General features: G+C 35.5%; 2 protein-coding genes across 2 annotated transcripts; one reads left to right on the top strand and one right to left on the bottom strand.

The window, feature by feature from the left end:
* Window positions 1-73: 73 nt before the first annotated feature.
* Window positions 74-11,847, bottom strand: LOC128867070 (40S ribosomal protein S7-like). Its single transcript, XM_054108164.1, has 3 exons — window positions 11,704-11,847; window positions 10,457-10,536; window positions 74-371 (listed from the first exon to the last, which is right to left on the bottom strand). Exons 1-3 carry the CDS (start codon window positions 11,845-11,847, stop codon window positions 134-136), a joined length of 462 nt encoding a protein of 153 aa, XP_053964139.1. The 3' UTR covers window positions 74-133.
* A 446-nt stretch (window positions 11,848-12,293) lies between these two features.
* LOC128866380 (membrane-bound alkaline phosphatase) lies at window positions 12,294-15,668 on the top strand. Its single transcript, XM_054107071.1, has 3 exons — window positions 12,294-12,439; window positions 14,055-15,220; window positions 15,293-15,668. The coding sequence occupies exons 1-3, from the start codon at window positions 12,367-12,369 to the stop codon at window positions 15,620-15,622; spliced, it is 1,569 nt and encodes a 522-aa protein (XP_053963046.1). The 5' UTR covers window positions 12,294-12,366; the 3' UTR covers window positions 15,623-15,668.
* The last annotated feature ends 4,902 nt before the right edge of the window (window positions 15,669-20,570 follow it).

Raw genomic sequence — 20,570 nt, 5'->3', positions numbered from 1 at the left:
TGAAGTTAATAGTTTTATTCTCTGTTTAGTAATTGAAAGAGAATAAATTCACTTAGTTTTCAAATATGTTGCGAATAGCATATCTGCTTCCAGATCTATTTAATATTCCCCCTTTTTTAGATCGACTAAAAAATTAATCGTTCAAGAAGTTGTCTGGGAATTCGAAAGTTACATCCCGACCGGTGAGTTTTTTGTACTCTGATGTGAAGGTGTCAACTTTGTGGTCAATGATTGTTTGTTGATTCTTATCCAAATGCACTTTTATCAATTGGGCGCCGTCCAAATTAACGCGAATACGTTTCCCAACAATTTCCGCTGGGAAGACCAAATCTTCCAGAATAGCATCGTATACAGAGATCAGAGTACGTGAACTATTTCAATATTTCATATTTTGATATAATGAAAATGCAGAGCAGCAATATTTTAAATTAGTTCAATTGCGTCGCAAGAAAAACCTTTTTTTTTTTAAATTCATTCGTTCATGGTCGTCGCTACAGCTGGTGAAAGGTCCTAAAAATTCACAGGCAAAATATGAATAAGTGCATACATACATAAGAAACACGCTTGCTATTCTTTACAACTGTCTTCATGTGCCTACAGAGTGGCAATTCAACAATTTGAATATTTAATTGCAAATACCAAACGCAACATTCATACACCTGTTTATTTACGAATAGTAAAAGCTTTTATAACAATTGCCCACACACGACTACTCAAGCACATACACACATAGCTATCGTAATTTTCCAATTCATGGAAAATTCATATGAAATGGTGGGAGCACCAAAATAGGACTGTATTTTCACCCACTCTTAAGGTGATGCCAGACATCCAACAAAATAATTATTCAACCACTTCAGCTGTCAAGTGCTTCTGAGGGATATTTTTTCGCTGAACATGAATGTAGACTTTTTTGGAATTTTTGATAAATCATGGTACTAAGATTGAAATTTTTATCAATAAAATGAACTTACGCCTTCTTACATTGTAGCACCGTTTTTTTTTTTCTATTATTTAAAAAACAAAACAAGAAAAGGCAACGGTTCAATCGGATACATCCTATTGCTTATGGCATTTTCTCGTGTTGTAAATGTTACTTCACTCTATACTCGCAAGGCAATAGAAATAGGTAAAAGACCAGCCGTTCATGTTATATAAGGGAACAGTGAACTTTATTGCCTCTCAACATGTAGGTGGACGCCTTCACTCTGAGGAAATGAATGCCAACATTTCATTCCGGCTACCGGATCACTGTAGTATATTTCAAGCTAAAGTTCTGGCTGTCAGGGAAGGCCTGTTAGCCCTAAATAAAAATGTTCTCACCACAAGAGAGATAAATATATGAAAGCTTTGCAATCGCCTAATATTAACTCGAAGACAGTAAAAGAATGTATAGACGTTTTGACGGAACTATCACAGTACTTTGTAACAAACCTGCTCTGGGTGCCAGGTCACAGAGACATAGTAGGCAACTGCAAAGCAGATGAAATAGCGAGATTCGGTACCACATTACCGATCCAACCAGACAAAACGAACATAACTATACCTTTAGCAACTTATAAGATGCTTATAGACAAACACACTATCAGAGCTGCCAACAGGCTGTGGGCTCAGTCTCTGACCTGTGCAACAAGTAGAATCTTGTGGCAAGAATGGAACATGGGCCGCACAAACCGACTATTGAAACTGAACAGGAAGAATATGAGAAATCTTCTTAGAGTCCTAATAGGGCATTGTCTGATTGGCAGGCATGCCAGTAGATTGGGAGCACCCTATAACGACTATTGCAGTAGCTGTAACGGCATTGAAGAAGAAGAAACTAAAGAACACTTTCTATGCGGGGACATGGCTCTGGATAGAAGACGGTTCAATATTTTAGGAAAAAATTCCCTGAATAACTTGGCAGAAGTCGCCACACTATAAAAATAACAAGCCATGTTAGATACATTAAAGCCACAGGTTCGTTCAACGAGGACAATGTAGAGTGAGGAATAGGTCTAAAAATGTATTTGGCTTTTGCTTAAGCGGATAAAAAATTAAATTGTTCCTGAGAAACTGGTACAAAACTTTAGAAATATTGATCGCCTTTTGCTCAAACATCTGTTGAGCCTATGCTCCCAAAATTTCTCACACAAACTAACCTGGGCACGTGCAATTAATTTTTTTCTAAATTTCGTATCGTTAAGGTAATCTTTGCCTTTATCAAGTTCTTTTTTAATAATAACCATGTATTTGTACACAATTTCACAGCCTTAAATCACCTTAATAGCGGCTGGCTGTCGTAGGCGTGACTGCCATTCGATGCGTCCAGGTTTTACACCCATTGGAGACAGGAAACATCAAATTATATTGTAGAAAAAGAGTTTTATAATGGTGTTCGCTCCTCAGCAGGCAATAAGAAATCTACAAGTGTATTTCTGCTGTAAAAGAGTTTTTCACAAAAGCTATCTGCCGTTCGGACTAAGTGAACAGTAAAACTGTAGGTTCGTCAAATTGATTGGATGGTTCGAAGAGAAGTTTGGCCAAACACCTAATAAAGGTTCAACGGGGCAATTATATACTTACATAATGAAGAATAACAAAGCCTTAGGCATAAATTGATTTAGAAAAGAACTGCGAAAAATGTTGACTATCGCAGTTAAAGTAGTAATTTTCAGAACGCTTGCCTGAAAGCCATTTTTTTATAAATAAAACCCCAATTTCTGAAAGTACTTCGCATACCCAGCGTGATTTCTCTTGAAACTGCTGTTCGAAATTTTATATTTCAACAGGTTTCCTAAAACACTTTTCTTGTCTCATACGGCATCACCTATAATGAATCAGCAATAATGAAAAGATTTTCTTATTGATTTTTCTAATTTCAAAACTGGTGTAGGCTTTTCTTCCACGTAAAAGCACACGCCTCACGATTTCTTCTCATATACAGCCCGTTGCAAAATTATATACACCCCACTATTTTTTTTTTTTAATATACCACATAAAAAATATACCACAAAAAACACTATTTATGCCAAAGCTTAAAACTTAAAAAAAAAAGTTTTAACACATTCTTTATAATTTTTATATGCAGTATGCGTTTTAGCGTCCATTGATTTAGTATGACAAATTGAGAGTTTCGAGTGAAATACCGCTCGATTTTTTTATATGGAAGAAAAAGTCTAGCCCCGTCTTCTTGTAGTCACTTGAAACTTGCACTTTGTTATATTAAAAATCAAATTGTTATAACACTGCACACCTAGAAAAGTGCAAAAGACTAAAAAATTATGTTGATTGTTCACAGTTTTTTTCCTGAAGTGTTACGCCTTTTCTTTTCTACGGTTCTTCTTCCGTATTTCCATCGAAACTTTTAATTTGTCCTACTAAAACAATGGGCTCTAAAACTGCATACTGCATAGAAAAATTATAAAAAATTTGGTTAAAAAGTTGAAAGTGTTGATGAAATTTTTAAATATTTTTTTTTTAAGTTTTAAACTTTGGGATAAATATATATATTTTTTTGTGGTATGATCTATATTTTTATGAACAAACAAAATAGTGGTGTGTATATAATTTTGCAACGGGCTGTATATGAAAAGAAATCGTAAGGTAAGTATAGGTCATGGTGAAAAGATTTATAGAGGTGTGGCCAAGATTAGACCGTTAACCGTCGCTCAGCAATTTTCAAGGAATCATCTGATTGGCTGGCGTCACACGAGTCATGACGACGATTTGTTTACGAAAACGCTGAGATTGTGTTGGTGACATACGAAAAAAGTCAACACAACTATTGATCGTATCACTCCATTGTCGTCTGAACAACGACTGATTGAACGAGTGTGTGAATATGTATGAAATGATCGGGAAGAATTCTGCTACCGAGTACCTTGTGACGTGCGGCCGAAGTTACTCGCTCAATTTCTTTTTTCATCATAGCTGGAGGACAAATCTTGTAATCTTTCAGTTGTCTAATGCAAAAATGATAGATTACCAATATAAACAAACCGCTACCACCGCGCCAATTACGTCAGCCAATCAACGGACTCTTTGAAATTCGCTGAGAGCTTCTGAATTTTTTTCACCATGTGTCTAATAATTTTTGGTTTATTAACACGCTGTTTGACTTTTAAATACCCTCAGCGTGGTTAAATCTGGTGAATGAGGCAGCCAGTGGAAATCTGAATTTTTTGATGTCAAATGTTCGCCAAATATTTCACGCAACTGGCCTAGAGTAGTTTGCCTAGCATTGTGTGCACGCAATCCATCTTAGAATAGGGAAACCATTATAAACTTCCAAAAATTGAAATATAACCTAAAAAAATATATATTATATTAGAAATTCAAAAAAGCATTCGTAAATTTGCGAATGAATTTATGCGTTTTTTCTATTAACGTTTAGCAATTTTTAAATTTTAATTTATAGCTTCTCTGTAACAATCGCCCTAAACTCTACATCTATACCGTCTGTAGATTACGTTAAAAAACCTATGTTGGAACAGAAATGTCAGGTTAAGACCGTGAATTTCACTGTTAAAACCTATCTGCCTTTCCGAATTTCTTGCCACAGTGATGGCAACTGTCGAATACAGAGATCCGATTAGCTTGATGCTATTTTGAGAATGAAATGTTAACGCAGGAAAGTGCCCACATGAGTAAACAGGAGAAAGTCAGAACAGAAATTCGACAGATATTCAGACACATTTAGCAAAAGGTGTAGTTGTGGGGCTAATAAATCTAATCAGCAATTATTCGCGTATAGTATAAAAATAGAATTTTGAACATGGAATCCACAAAATAGAAATCCACAACAAAATTAAAAACCTATAAACAAAACATTGCGCGTAACAATAAAAACATATAAAATACGAGAATATATTTGCGAATTTTATGCTAATTGCCTCGATGCGAATTTTGGAAATTTATGCTTGCATTCGTAATTTAGTTTAAACTGTGTTTATTATTGTAATAATAGTACTCGACTTTGTTGCGCTCATATTCAAATGAGCGTGCGGGCAATGATAACAATAACAATGATTGAAAATGTAAATAAATAAATTCACCATGCTAATAGTAAACAAATCAGTTAAATTAAATTTGCAATACCACACAAAACACTTATAACGGTAAAGGTAGAGAAAGAAGTAATTGTAAAATGATTTATTTGAAATGAGTGCACTCAATGGACGCACAAACGTAGGATAGTGGGTAAATATGTATGCATATTTTTAATTCGCCTAAGTAAAGTAAGTACCGATTGGTTTTAGCTGTGAATTAATTAAACGAATCAATTTATTATTATTTATTTTATATTTGTTTAACAAATTATTTAACTTTTGAGCACACAAAAACTTATCAATAAAAACCAATTCGGGGGAAATATTTTTGAGCAGCAAGTACTGTTTGGATTGAAGGCTGAATTTCGAATTTTAATCATTTTAATTCTTTTCAGAAGTAAATAACACATGCATAGATGTGTACTTTATATATTTTTTGTATGTATGTATATTAAATATATAAAAATTTAGGTTTTTTCGGCGAAACTGAAGAATAGCCAGCCGAATGGCTTACTAGCTTAGAAAATTCTTAGCGTTTCAATTCTTTAAATTTACATAAATGTTAAAAGCTTGATTAAAGTTTTTGTTGAAATGGTACAATTGAGAAGTCATAATTTTATAACGTCATAATCTTATAACGGCGGGAGTACGTTGTTATGCCATTGCTTACGCACTCAAATAAAACAATGCCTCAGCTAAAAACAAAGAAGGCCAAAGAAAACAAAATAACAGGGTTATGAAAGTCTTATGGTGCTCACACTCACCAAAGTATCGTAGCCCTTTTCCGCTGCCCGTAGGATACACAAAATTGAGCAAAACTTATCCCGTAGAAAATATCTACGTTCTTTTAGTTACATATTTACACAATACTCGTACATCGGTTTGTGTGTGTTTTTGTTTGGTTGTACCAACCCAATGTTGCCATTGATATTTTTGCGTACACACCTTTACACACATCCGCGTTATTAGTTACAATTTTTCATTATATAATATGCCAAAGTCAAAAACCACCAATTGCAAATAGTTAATTTATCTATAATTAACATTATTCAACATTGTTTTTAAGTTATTTTAATAAAAATTAAAATTTGTCTAAGTTCATTTTGTAAATGATTTCGAAATGTACTGTTTGACAACACTGTGTGGTGAGAGAGCAATCAACTGACACGATTCTGCGGAAACTATCCAAACCCTACATTAAAATCTACGATACTATCGAGCGGAAGGGGGGTGAGAGTTCATTTACATGGAGCTCTCATTAGTTTCTTCGTGTCAGCTGACACGGGCTTGGGATTACTTTGGTTGCTGTGAGCATTACTAGCATACATACATAGGTATACATACATATATATACGGAGTACATTCTTATTACATTGGAGTACTTCCTATTATGTCATACATGCATACATTTTTCTATGACACATAGATATGTGCATACATATATGTATATATTTACCCTTTTGTTGGATGTTTGGCCAAGCTCTTCCTCCAATTTTCGGTATGATGCTTTTCTACAAATGCAGCGACCTACAATTTTACGCCGTCTCTGAACGGCAAACGGTTTTTTATGAGGAATTTTTCGCGATAGAATAGAATTGGAGTTTTGCATTTGACTGCCAAATCGCCTTGATCGTTTTCAGAAAACAATTTTCTATCATTTTTTTTTTGTTTCGTACCCACAGTAGGATTCGAACCCCAGCACCAAATGGTATTCACGCGTAAGCCTAAAATTTAGATATGTGCCAATTTGCATTTTCAATTTACATATTTTAGCCATTAACTCGTAACACGCGCGGCCTTTAAGCCCTTCCGACCTAACCTTTACCCGCATCTCTAACTGGCTTAGTTTGTTTTTGCCAAATTCTAACCATTTCGCTTTGCCCTATTTAGGCATTTATTATATTATTATTTTTTTTTTTGTTGTTTCCACACTAACACAACAATTCAACTCCATTTTACGACCGTGAAAGCTATTAAAGCGCCGGGATCAATTAACAATGCCCGAATTTCATTTTCTATTTGAATGATACACCAACAAAAAAGTGCTACGCTAGCATTTACATGGTCGACATTCCCTGTAGAAAAATTCATTGGTATGAAGTGTATGCACTTCTGGGCTTTTATGAAGGGTTAACATAAACCCTTGTAGAGAAATAGTTGTTTTCAAACAGAAATTATTTGAATATTATAGAAACTTAGCTATAGGATAAGAATTTACTGTAACTTTTATATAAACTAGGCGTAAATCCATAATAAATAAATAAACAAATAAATTTATGACTTGTTCCCGTTCCTTCTCTATATTTGGTACAGACAGATTCACAATTGACCTTTGTCACACACCATTTTCGATGATTCGGAATTAGTGCTGAATTCGGCAAATTGCAAGAAACAAAAAACCCTAAACTAGCTTTTCTATCAATATTGGGTAGAAAACCACCTTGATGAAAAAGTACCTGGTATATATATTCAAAAAATTCAAAATACAAGTTTGCATCAGTTGCAACGCACTTATGCCAACGTTTGATGCAGCTCTCGAAATATTTCTGGAACTCTATTTTCGGTATAGCCATCAGAGACGTCTTCGATTTTTCCATTACTTCCTTTTGGCTATCTTCGACTCCAAACACATAGCACTGATAACACAATTTCAGATCTTTGTACAGATCAGCCAGCACTACCTAATCTAACCGTTCGGTTGTTTAAACACGTACCCCATTCTCTGTAGTGATTTTTTGACTCGAACAAACAGAAAAAAATTACAAATCGATTCGGTATTCGTTTCGTTCTTAATCAAAAATTCACTGATAATGATGGCACTGCTACCGTTCGTTATCATGGTGTAAAATCCACGAGTTGTGTTCCCGCAAATTCTATACTTTTTGGCGAATTGCTTCACGTAAACGGGGCATATCTCCCATATAATAGTCCTTATTAACTGTCTGACCTCTGACGTCTGATGCCTGGATTACGTGTTGTACTCATACACCCACTTCTCGATTCTAGTAAGGATGCGTTTGATGAACGTTGGGTCGGATTCAGGCGTGGAAATCATACAAACAAAAAAGCAATGGAGCGCGTAAAGGTCAAAATAAAGATTACCATCACTCAAAATAATTGTTTTCTATCTAGTATAAGTTATTTAAAAACAAAATTGGATAATTAATTTTGCGCCACCGTGTAAATTAGCCATAATACGTAGAGAAGCACTTTTTAATCGATCCTAACATTGAGATAGCCATGCAATAGGCAAATTTTTCCAAGATACTAAGTTCTGATTATTTGAATTGCGTACATACATACAACTGTATGTGTGAGTACAAAAAGTTTTAGCTCCTACAAATTTATAAAAGCAGAAAAGTAAAGCTTTGACAAGTAAAGAGTACTTCTGCAAATATAATACTTCTTTTCATACACAAGCACGAAAAAGCTTTGATAGAACTCTCTGCTCGTGATGGCCACTATACAACAATTCAATAACCCTTGGTGCACATCGCTTGCCTTGCTGTTAATTTTTTCATCTACGTAAATAGTTGTGATAGCCGCTTAATCTTCGGAAAACACAAATTGGAGCATAAATCCTCAATTTCTCCTTGAATGCCAAGTGAATATGCAAATGTGCATATGATTTTGCGTTATCGACGAATGTTGTTATATCCTGCCTTTCTTTACTATACATATATACATATGCACATATGTTTGTATAAGTGTATATTTACAAATCGCGCTTTTTACTAGTCCTGAAATACGGCAACACCCTTGTAAACTTTTCATGTGCTTGACAGCTGCGCCGCACACATGCCATTTACATATGTATATTTCAGCGACATAAACAAACAAAACTACCGGATCATGGCAAAAGCAGGTCAGAAGCACTTCTTTGCAGCGGATGTGTGCAATGTTTGCCCATGAACGCCATTTTTAGTGTCACCTTCTCCGCTGGTAGTATGTATGATTCGGAAAAATTGCCCAAAGTGCATGTTAAAGTGACACATGTATATAAACCACTGTGCAACAACTAATGCATTATTCAAATACGCATAAATATATGCTTATGCATATATACTAGTAGTTAAAGTTGTGGAAATATTTCTGATATGCGTTTTTCAATATGGCATTGGGCTCTTCCAATGACGAACCGTGGTAAATCTACATTTTTTCATGGGAATTTTCACAACAGCTCCTGAAATTTCAATATCTTCACCTTAAGTTAACCGAATTTTAAGTTCTTTTAGTTTTGTTCTAGAAAAGTAAAGAGCGTTTCCAACATAATTAGAAAAAATATTTAAATATTCGAAATTCATAATTAGCAGAGTTATGGTAGAGAAAGATTCATTCTTTTGCAAATAAGCTCAAAAGATATTCAGTTAACTCAAATAATTTTTTGCAAATGTCTAAAGCACTTTCTTTTTTTTAATGAAATATTAATCGTTTTCGATTCACCATGAGTTAACGAGTGGCGGGTAGATAAAGCTTTTGGCATAAATAAACATACGTTGGCAGCACAGGAAAAGAGCTGCCCTTCAGGACGTCGGTACAACCCTTTTGGATGGCCTCTACGGACGCAAAACGTTTTCCTTTCATGGCCAAATGCAATTTTCCAAATAGGTAGAAGTCACAGAGAGCCACATCAGTCAAATACGGTGAGTGATTGATGGTTAAAATGCGATTTCTACTCAAAAAATCAGTCACAAGAGTGGATCGATTGCATTATCATGCAATACGCGCCAGCTTCCTCCTTCGCGGTATTAAGGGCGAATTCGAGGAATGCGATGCAACAAACGCTTCAAAACGCCAAGATAGAAAATTGCATTGACGATTTGGCCGGTTCGCACGAACTCCTTGTGGACGATTCTCTTGGAATCGTGCAAACAAATGAGCATCGACTTAATTTTTGACTCCTCCATTTTTTATGACGGCAGTCTTGTTTATTTTGGACTTCACCTCGTATATATATATTTGGATTTATATAAGTGGTTATAAGAATTCTTGAAAGTTTTTGTCATTGTGTTATTGAGATTAAAGAAATTCAAATCCACATTTAACCGTACTTTCAACTTGTACAACTCGTAAAACTTTGTTTTTGCTCAAAGTAGACTCGCCAAATACCACAGTTACCATTTGAAGTAAGTTGAAGCTTTTGGTTCTATTTTCCCAAAAGAAAAAAAAAAACAATAAAAATTCTTTCGAAACACGTCTCCTTTTATATTTGTCAAAAGCATTCTAAAAATGCAAAATGCCTAATAATGTCAACATATTTCAGGGGATATGTATGTACTTAACTAACCTAAACAAACAAAAGAAAAAAAAAAACAATTCGAAAGTCGAAAGTTCATCACATTTTCTTAATAAACTCCTAAATATATGGTATAAAAGGTTGCCAAAGGGTTAACATTAATCGCGTAATGATTTTGAACAACGCTCACATGCGGTGGTCATTCTCTAATGCACCAGCCCGAGCGCTGATCGCAGGTTTTATGGTTGTTTTGGGGGTTCTATGATGCATCTAGAGTTTACAGAGAAACTCATAGATGAATAAATAGAGAGTTTCCATTCGCAGAATTTATATTCTATAGATGGAGTCCCTAGCAAAACTCCTGGCCCAATGCGATTGGTCGAACATCACTTTTTGGCATCAATTGCTGAAACGGAAAGTAAAACTAGGCCAACAAAACGATGTGCGGTCTGTTGTTCCAAGCAAGACAATTCCAGAAATCGCTTCTGAAGGGGGAGTCGTTTTTTGGTGCCAAAATTGTGAAGTTGGTCTATGTTCGGAGCTATGTTTTGATACATGATATACAAAATTGACTTACTAATATTTATTAGTTATTTTATTTATATTTTGTATATACAATATTGAAATATCAAAACAATTATTTTAATTAATTTTTAGTTATTTTAAATTTTAGATAATATAGGGTGGTAAAGTTTCAAGGGCCGGTGTTGATTTTGAATAAAATACATTTTTTAAGAAATTATTATCACTTCTCTTTATTATGATAATATTAATATGGCTCAACTACGTATGGAACTTAATATTGGCCAAATAGCCGCCGCGGCCTCGGCGGCACACTTCCATCCGATGGTCCAAATTTTCGATGACGCTGAGGCATAATTGAGGTTCTATGCCGTTAATGTGCCAAAATATATCATCCATCAGCTCTTGAATTGTTGCTGGCTTATCGACGTACATCTTTTCTTTCAAATAATCCCAAAGAAAGAAGTCCAACGGTGTCGTTGATGCTTAGGTATGGTTCACATTCAACATCGGCCCTTGAAATTTAACAACCCTTTATAAACTTTTTAAATACAAACTAAAACCCTGATGTTTTTGGTTACATTTTTGTGATAAAAACCGAGATTCAAGTAGTTAAGTTTATTTTACAAAATATTTTTTCTGGAGAGACCTTGTAGAGATAACTAAGAACTCATTTATTTAGGCAACTTTTAGAGTTTATTTTATGGTCCTTACCGATCGTGAAAAATATTGTAAATATACACAGTCCTGTCACAAAAATAATCACTATCATTCACACTTTCGACAAATGTCCAATGTACATACATACGTACATACATAGCGTCTACCAAAACCAATATATGTATGTATAAATTCATATTTAGTATGATTATTGGGAAATGCAAACTTCATTAGGTGTTTGGCCGACGTTCTTACCCAATTTGTGGTGGGCGTCTTGATACCCTCCAACGACTGAAAGCCTCCGAACGGCACAGTCGAAAGTGCTATCGAAGTTAAACCATTGCCTCGTGAGGGACTACCGCTATTAGGAAACCATTTTTCAATGATTTGAAGTTCCATGTCACTAGTCGGCGTGTTGTTGTTGTAGCAGCATAAGCATTCCCTGAAATGACAGTCCGTGGTCGGATATAAATCCGGGTCGTTCCGGTAACGTAGAACCGACTGTCGTGGGAACTAGTCGGCATCGAGCCCGGAGCTAACCGAAAGCTACTAATAAGCACCCTCCGCTACACCGGCCGACTGTATTATTACGACCAATATTAGCCATATTAAAAATGCTCATACTGAAACCAAGCCAACAGTTATCAAAATAATATTCTACCTTTATTTTTAGTGTATCATAAATTCCCTCATCACTTAATTCATAAGTAAATTTATGATGGCTAATATAGATTTAAGAACTGCATGTTCTTCACGTGTTCGATAAGATTAACCTTAGCAGTGGTGGAATGAATTTACCACCACTCTATTATTGGCTATAATTGCTTTTAGACCGTTCAGTTCAATTCAAGAAGTTGATCTCAAACCACACAAGAGCCGCAATCTTAACGCGAAAGTTTGCAAAATAATAACGCAGAAATGCTTATAAGATTCCTGTACGCCTTGACTTTGACGGGCTTATTCGTGGGCTCGGCGTTAGCACGTGACAGAGGTGAGTGGCCGGTTTGAGATTTTGAGTGTGAATAACAGCAGTAAGAGTTAAAACTACTGAAGAGAATTGTTAAACATTTCCAAAAAAATAAAATTTTAGAGAACGAGAACTTTGAGTTTAAAATACAAAAGTTACAACAGCAGCCTATGTCGACAAATAATTTTCAAATGCGCTGTTTAAGAAGAAATATCTTTAAAAAGTCGTAGAATAATTTGCAACACAGGACCCAAAAGTAGCAAAACAAGTTGTAAAAAATCAACGTGACTTTATTGTATCAAAATTCAATGGGCTGTAAAGCTGGGTACTTGAAAATTTTCATAAAATACTCTTTAAAAAGTTTGAAATCTTATAGAAAATTATTTAATTATTTTTTAAATTTGCACACATTTTGAAATTTGCATTTATGTGATTTTTGTAGGAGGATAAACTATATATTCATAAAAAAAATTTTTTTTTAATTAAATAAGAAACAAATAAATAATCAGAACATGAGTTACAGTTATTTAACGCAGTGTACATGACTGAATCATTTCTTCAGTACAACAACAAAGAGAAGAAAGTAATATTGGTACATATTTAACTAGAATCACTCCTAGCAATTTTAATATACTTACCAACATTTCACCGCTTAACACGTTCCCTGTCCCAATACAAAAATGCAAAATTGACCGACAAGTCCAATATTTCACAACGTAAACATGTCATATAATCGGTTCTCGTCAATATTATTGTACGTTGCTGGAACTTTGTTGATAATGAAGCTCCGAGGGATCAAAACGAACGTCTATATAAAATAAAACCACTTTTGGACCTTGTTATCAATAACTGGAAGGGCTTACTAACACCCGGTGAATGTGTCGTCAATGACGAGTCGATGGTGCCGTTTAGAGGCAGGATATCTTTCCGTCAATACAACCCATCAAAAGCTCATAAATACGGCTTGAAAATCTATAAACTGTGAACAGAAGAGGGTTTTGTGTGGAATTATGATATTTACATAGGGCGTGACCCCGAGATTGCTTATTTGGATAAACCTGGGAGTGTCGTAATAAGAAACAATTAAAAATAATTTGTGATTTCTGCGTAAAGTAAAAATGTTTTTTCGTATGTCCCGGCGTTTTTCTTTACTTTATTATCGTACCAGCACGTCCACTGCAAAAACTGTACAGTTCCGTTACATCCAGGTGAATCATTTGCTTTAGAAGTTTCATATACCCCCTGACGCACATATGGTTCAGGAACGTGCCAGTGCTTATCAGGCGCACGTTTCCTGAACCATTTGTGGCTCAGCGGACAGGGAACGTGTTAAGTATGAAGGCGAAGTCTAGTACTCAATTCGTCTATGTATGTATGTATGTGAGTCCAAAGAACTCAGACAGGTGTTGTGTAATTATCAGCAATGTTTTATGTACGTCAATAAATAGCATTTAATGTAATCTTTCTAAGCAAACTTTCTAGCAAACTTGAAAGTGTATCTTATCAAAACACTGACAGATTGCTTCATAGCGCTAGATTTTATTAACCGCTTACCATATAACGTTGTTAATGAACTTTTAAGAGTCCAAATATCAAAATCTTTTACATATGTTTTGTACATATTTTTTCTTCCCTCCAGCACATCCCCGTAGCAGCATCTCAACTCGATTGGGCTCCGCATCTCACCTCACAAACGAAGCCGAACGCAATGCAAGCTATTGGATCGAGAAGGCACAGAATACACTCAGTAACAAAATCCTACAGACATCGCAGCTGAGTTCGGAACGTGTGGCTAAGAATGTCATCTTCTTCCTGGGCGATGGCATGTCCGTGCACACAATCACGGCCGCACGCAATTTAATGGGTGATAGCGCCAATCAGGTGTCTTTTGAGAAATTCCCCTATCTCGGCTTATCAAAGACATACTGCGTAGACCGGCAAGTAGCTGATTCAGCGTGTACGGCTACCGCCTATTTGGGTGGTGTGAAAGCCAACTACGGCACTATAGGTGTGAATGCCAAAGTCAAGCGTTACGATTGCACCACTGGACAAAATCCCGATAACTTTGTCGAAAGCATTGCCAAGTGGGTGCAAGATGCTGGCAAAGATGCTGGTCTGGTGACAACAGCACGCGTGACACATGCTTCACCGGCTGGCGTGTACGCACATACCGCCAATCGTGATTGGGAAAATGATGCAATGATAATCCAGAATGGATGCAGTGCCAAGGATAACGTGGATATAGCACGCCAACTGGTGGAATGGGATGTTGGTAAGAATTTGAAGGTGGTGATGGGCGGTGGTCGGCGCCACTTTATTAACACCACTGTCAACGATGAAGAAGGTCTGGCGGGCCATCGTACTGATGGACGCAATCTGATCCAGGATTGGTTGAAGGAAAAGCAAGCAAATAATAAACAGGCGGCATACGTTTGGAGCAAGAAGGGTTTGAGTTTGGTGGATTTGGATAAAACAGAATATCTTTTGGGCTTATTTGCAAATTCACACTGTCCCTACAATGGAGATTTGGAACGCTCCAACTACAAACTTGTGAAACCATCGCTAACAGAGATGACCGAGGCTGCAATTAAGGTGTTGCGAAAGAACAATAACGGTTATTTCCTCTTTGTGGAAGGGGCACGCATCGATATGGCACATCACGAAACCTGGGCACGTAAATCCCTGGAGGATACACTGGAGTTTTCACGCGCTATTGAGCTTGCTCGAAATATGACTTCGGAAGAGGACACACTCATCGTAGTGACTTCGGATCACTCGCACACCATGACCATCAATGGTTATCCAGTGAGTAAAAAATTACTTCTTTCATTTTAAACTAAGCCCATTAATGTTACTTACTTGCTTTGTTCCATTTAGTATCGCGATCAACCAATTACTGGCTTGTCTAACACTTTAGCCGAAGATGGTTTGCCTTTCACCATTTTGTCTTACGCCAATGGACCAGGCTACTACACTGCGTACAATGATAAAACTGGTCGCAGTGAGATCACCGACGATCAGACAAAAGATGTAAATTTTGCATATCCCGCCACTGTGCCTTTAACCTCGGAGACTCATGGTGGTGATGATGTGGGCGTGTTCGCTTCCGGGCCATTTGCTCAATACTTCAGCGGCAATTACGAGCAATCAAATATACCAGCTATGATGGCGCGCGCACTTAATATTGGACCATTCGCTAATATTTAATTTATCTTTTAATAAAAAAATAGTATTTTGTTGACATTTTTTTCAACCCTCTAAACTTTTTATGAATATTATTTTAAATTTTCGAAAGTTTTAAATGAATTGCGGTTATCATATAAAACAATGCTTATACATGAGGCAGTACTGTGCCTCGACGAAAGATTATCTTAAGAACAAGTTGAAAGTGGATTATGACTACAATTTACGGCGGTCGCCGTAGTCTAATATTGATTACCATTCTGAAGTGCACGGATTCGAAACACCAAATGATAGTAAACGATTTTTCTAAAAGCGGTCACACCTCGGTAGTTAAAGGCAAACCTCTTGGAGTATTTCAGCATGGAAAATAACCTCATCTGCCATTCGGAGTCGGTTTAAAACTGTAGGTACCTCCATTTGTGGAAAAACGATATGTATAATTATGAGTAGAAAAGAGCGCTACCTCTAAACAAAAAAGTAAAATTTGACGCAGCACTAAAAGATGGGAATGCTTACCATTAAGATAAACTATCGAATCAAATTTGTATTACCTTAATTAGATTACAGCTTCAATTCTTCTATGCGAAACACTTAGACGCATTTGGAATGGAGGATGGGTTCAAATAGCAACAAACAGGTTTGGTTTTATTTACTGTAAGGGATACAGTAAAGTAAAGTAAAATTAAAGTTAAGCCGAACAGTAACTTTTTGAATCTTGATCAAATTTAAATGCTTATTAGACCGTTTGGGGGTTTTTTTTTTATTTAGATGCGATAACTCACGCGAGGCGATCTTTTTGTTGTAGACAAGATAAGCCGACTGTGTATGCGAAAGCAGTAGGAAGAGAGTTCGAGTGGGTCTACAATTTTTGACATATTTCCCACCGCTACTTTCAGTTTCATCTTCTGCTATATCAAGATCTCTATGGCCATTTTAAGAGTTGTATGGATGTTGTTGTTTTTGACATGCCATGATGCTGCCGACCTTGTTCTTAGTACCTTGGATGTTAGTAGTATCGTTTGGACACTAGGTAATGTCCATACATCCAAATTGGCTTTATAATAGCATTGTATTACATCACTTGCTAGTGTCGTTATGCCATGCAGGTTTGAAGATCTCAAATTTATTTGTACCTTTTTGGCAAGAATGTGCCTTTTCTAGGTAAGACGTATTTAAATGTGTATACAACGTTGCTATCTTGGGGAATGACTTAGTTATTCACAACAGCTGATCATGTGACATTCTTCATTGACTTTAATTTGCCAGATACGAATCAAAATTGTTAATTTTTTTTATGCATCCTAAAATGCGTTCGTGTCCTCAGCATTGGAAATTGAAGTATGTAACTTATGACTCTTAATTTACAAGAAAAATTATAAAAAACAAAATCGTTGCAAGTCGAAAATAACAGCAGCACAAGTTTATTCGTAAATGTAAGGTGGACCGTCGAAAAGTGGAGCACTCAGTTGGAAGAATGGCGGGCTCACCTTACAGTCCTATATCGCGCTGGAAGAGTTCGAATAATAGTAAAAATGTGAAATAATTATTTTAAAATATGAAAATAATGAAGCGAAAAGATATAATTTTCTTCGATTTTCATTTGTTTGCAATCAATTGAACCTATTAAACGTGGTGTAGTAAATCAGCTGATTTATTTTTTTTTTCTTTCGCCGTGTCTGAGCTATCAGCTCAGAATGAAACAAGACGAATTCATTATTTGTTTTCTAGTTTCCCTATGCTTTGCTTTGACAATCAAACGTACAGAACATTGTTGTCGGTCTAGTGCCACCACGTTTAATGAATGCGCCTTATTTGTAAAAGATATTTTCGTGAAGTTTGTCAATTAGTCAGCTGTGACATCAATTACATCATTTGTTGAATGCAGGGTTGCCTTTTATATTTTTTGCCCAATAATGAAAACACAGTAATATAATATTGTAAACGGTTTTATTGTTTTTCAAAATATTCTACTTCGAAGTCATTATACTTCGGCATTCGCTTGAACCAATTTTCAAAGCACCTTTGCCACTCAGAAGTGGCAGAAACGCCAAAACGAACTGTTTAAAGGCTTCAATAGCTTCTTTGAGCGGGTAAAAATGTTTAAATAACAGTTCACTACAAAAATGCAGACTGAGCAATATATAATATTTAAACTGCACAATTTTTTTGCTTATGGTGATGAATTTTTGCTCCGTATAAATTTTTTTCTTTAAATGTAAGAAAAGAAAAAGAATTTTATATGAAAGAAAATGCACAAAATGACAAAACCATCGATAAAAAACTATTAAAAATCAATGCGATTTTTGAGATTCTCCAAACCTTCGTTTTATTATCCTAAAATTTAATGGGCTGTAAATTGCATAAACCGTTAATTGAATTGTCATCTGACCAATCCCCAATAATAATGATATATCAGAGCTCCTATATGAAGGAATCCTCGAATAGAAACATATATAGCAAAAAAGCTTGCTGGGGTACATTCAGAGAAATAGTCATCCGTAAACTTGACAATAAAATAAGCTTAAAGACCTTTGACGAAATCAACAGTGCTATAGCCTATTTTAATGGCACAATAGAGAATGCCACTACGAAATCCACTCCACAAGAAACTACCTATTCCTCGACTACAACTTTCCTGCATACATCCAAGAAAAAATCAAGGCTGCCATTTGACAAAAACAAGCTGAACGCAACTACAAAAGAAATCAAACAAATGTTATTCGACCATAAAAATAAGAAACTTAAGAGACGCATCGAAAATCTTGGACCCGGTTTAACTACAAACTATTCACTATGGAAAGCTACAAACAAAATCGAAAATACAATTTTATACAAACCATCTATCAGAAAACTTGATGGTAGCTGGACTAGAACAAATCTTGACAAGGCCGAAGTTCTCGCAAAACACTTCAAAAGTACTTTCACCAAGAATACGCTTAATGTATACCTTTCCCAGACCCACGCAAAAAAAGATCCATTCAAACCAAAAAATTTTACTTTAGAAGAAATAAAACAATGGATATGTAAGAGAACTGATCCTAAGAAGTCGCCAGGATACGACCTAATGACTGGAAAAATTTTAAGAGAACTCCCAGAGAAGAGGCTTATCTATATAAGGAACTTGATCAATCAAATCTTAAACGAGAAATATTTCCCAAAAGTATGGAAAATTGCTCAAACTATTGCAATACCAAAACTATGCAAAGATACTACGCAAGTAACTTTATACAGACCTATAAGCAGTAGACCTGTATTATGAAAAATTCGTGAAAAGTTACTTTTTGACAGAATCGAGTCCACATACAAAAAGATAAAATAATACCTTGCTACCAATTCGAATTCAGGCAAAAAACATTCCACCATCCATCACAGAGTTTCAAACAAAATTCTTGAAGACATCGATAAAAAACGAACATGTGAAGCAGTATATCTCGACTTACTAACTAACTTATTTACCAACAAGCTACTTCAAATTAATGAAAAGCTATATAATTAGAAGACAATTTTATGTAAGATTCGAAGAAAAGTATTCTGAAATACTAACAATGGAAGCAGGTGGAGCGCAAGGTACTGTCCTTGGACCGATTCTTTACATTCTTTATACAGCTGATATCCCTACGCCGGCAAGGAAGAACTCTTTAATAGCAACATTTGCAGACGACACTGTCTTGCACGCATCCGACAAAGATCCAAGATTGCCTGCTTATATACTTCAGGAATTACTTAACAATAGCATTCAATGATTCGAGAAATGGGGAATTAAAATAAACGAAGATAAAGCCGCCGACGTCACATACACTAATAAGAGATAAAAACAATACAATCCAATATTCATAAAGAATAAACAAATCCACCACGGCACAAAGGCAAAATACTTAGGTATGATTATAGACAATAAACTTAAGTTACACATTAGACAAAAACCACGCGAAATCAAGACTAGGTTTAAAGAGCTTCATTAACTTTTGGGAAAAAATTCAACGCTCTCACTAGAAAATAAGATACTAATATACAAAGTAATTATAACACCATTATGGAAATATGGCTCAGAGCTTTGGGAAACTGCAAGCAGTACAAATATAAAAATTATACAACAAACGCAACATAAGATACTTCGCATAATATCAAAAGCAGAATGGTATATACTAAATGATAATATCCATGGAGACCTAAAAGTAAAAACTGTCCATGAAGAAATACGTAACAACAGCTTAAGACACACAAGTCGACTAATAGAACATTGAAACAGGGAAATTCGCAACTTCCATTAAAAGAGGAAACCGAGACGAGGAGACTTAAGCGAAAACGACCAACTGACCTGCAAATTTGAATGGTGTCACACTTTTATGAACAACAATGAATAAATATATAATTAAATAACGAATTAATTTCTTAAACCAATGTATATACTGGTATTGGCTTCTAAATATTATTGAAACCCAAAGGGAAAGAAAAATTGTAAGTATTTTAAATTTAAATAGAACCAATAATAAAAGCTTAAAAAAATTCCATACTCAAAAGCTTTCTAGAACTTCTAATTAAGAAATTAGTAATTTTGATGAAAGTCTCTAAATTTCGTACACATTTTTGTTCTTTAATTCATAAGGATTTTGTTGAAGAATGAACTAATTTTTATTGAGTACAAGGGGTACGTGATTTTTGCTTGACGTGTGTGTATATAAGTTCATTTACCGAGAAAATGCACAAATTAGGGGAAGATGCCAACTTTTTCACATGCCAATGTGATAGAAACTTTGCTCTGAGTATTGTCGTATATTCCTATCAACAGTGGCTATCATATGATCGGTCAAATTCATGACACTGTTCTTGCACGGTGCACGCCGCATTTGCCGCAAATCTTGATAATGAAAATGTAAACTGTATCTCCTGATTTCGCATAGGTGCAGCCTGCAGACACTACAATAACCGGGAAAGTAGAAGAAAACTTTCAGACAAAGTCATTCAGATACTC

The sequence above is a fragment of the Anastrepha ludens genome, chromosome 6 (assembly GCF_028408465.1).
Source record: "Anastrepha ludens isolate Willacy chromosome 6, idAnaLude1.1, whole genome shotgun sequence".
Classification (NCBI taxonomy): Eukaryota; Metazoa; Arthropoda; class Insecta; order Diptera; family Tephritidae; genus Anastrepha; species Anastrepha ludens.
The sequence above is the reverse complement of the archived record's forward strand: the minus strand, read 5'-3'. Positions and strand labels throughout refer to the sequence as shown.

Excerpts from the sequence above, each read along its gene's own strand:
- LOC128866380 (XM_054107071.1), top strand. The coding sequence starts at position 12,367 with ATGCTTATAAGATTCCTGTACGCCTTGACTTTGACGGGCTTATTCGTG. Across the intron at positions 12,440-14,054 it reads GGCGTTAGCACGTGACAGAG|CACATCCCCGTAGCAGCATC; the intron begins GTGAGTGGCCGG and ends TCTTCCCTCCAG. Across the intron at positions 15,221-15,292 it reads TGACCATCAATGGTTATCCA|TATCGCGATCAACCAATTAC; the intron begins GTGAGTAAAAAA and ends TGTTCCATTTAG.
- LOC128867070 (XM_054108164.1), bottom strand. The coding sequence starts at position 11,847 with ATGGAACTTCAAATCATTGAAAAATGGTTTCCTAATAGCGGTAGTCCC. Across the intron at positions 10,537-11,703 it reads AGACGCCCACCACAAATTGG|ATGCATCATAGAACCCCCAA; the intron begins GTAAGAACGTCG and ends TGTAAACTCTAG. Across the intron at positions 372-10,456 it reads TTAGAGAATGACCACCGCAT|TTCACGTACTCTGATCTCTG; the intron begins GTGAGCGTTGTT and ends ATATTGAAATAG.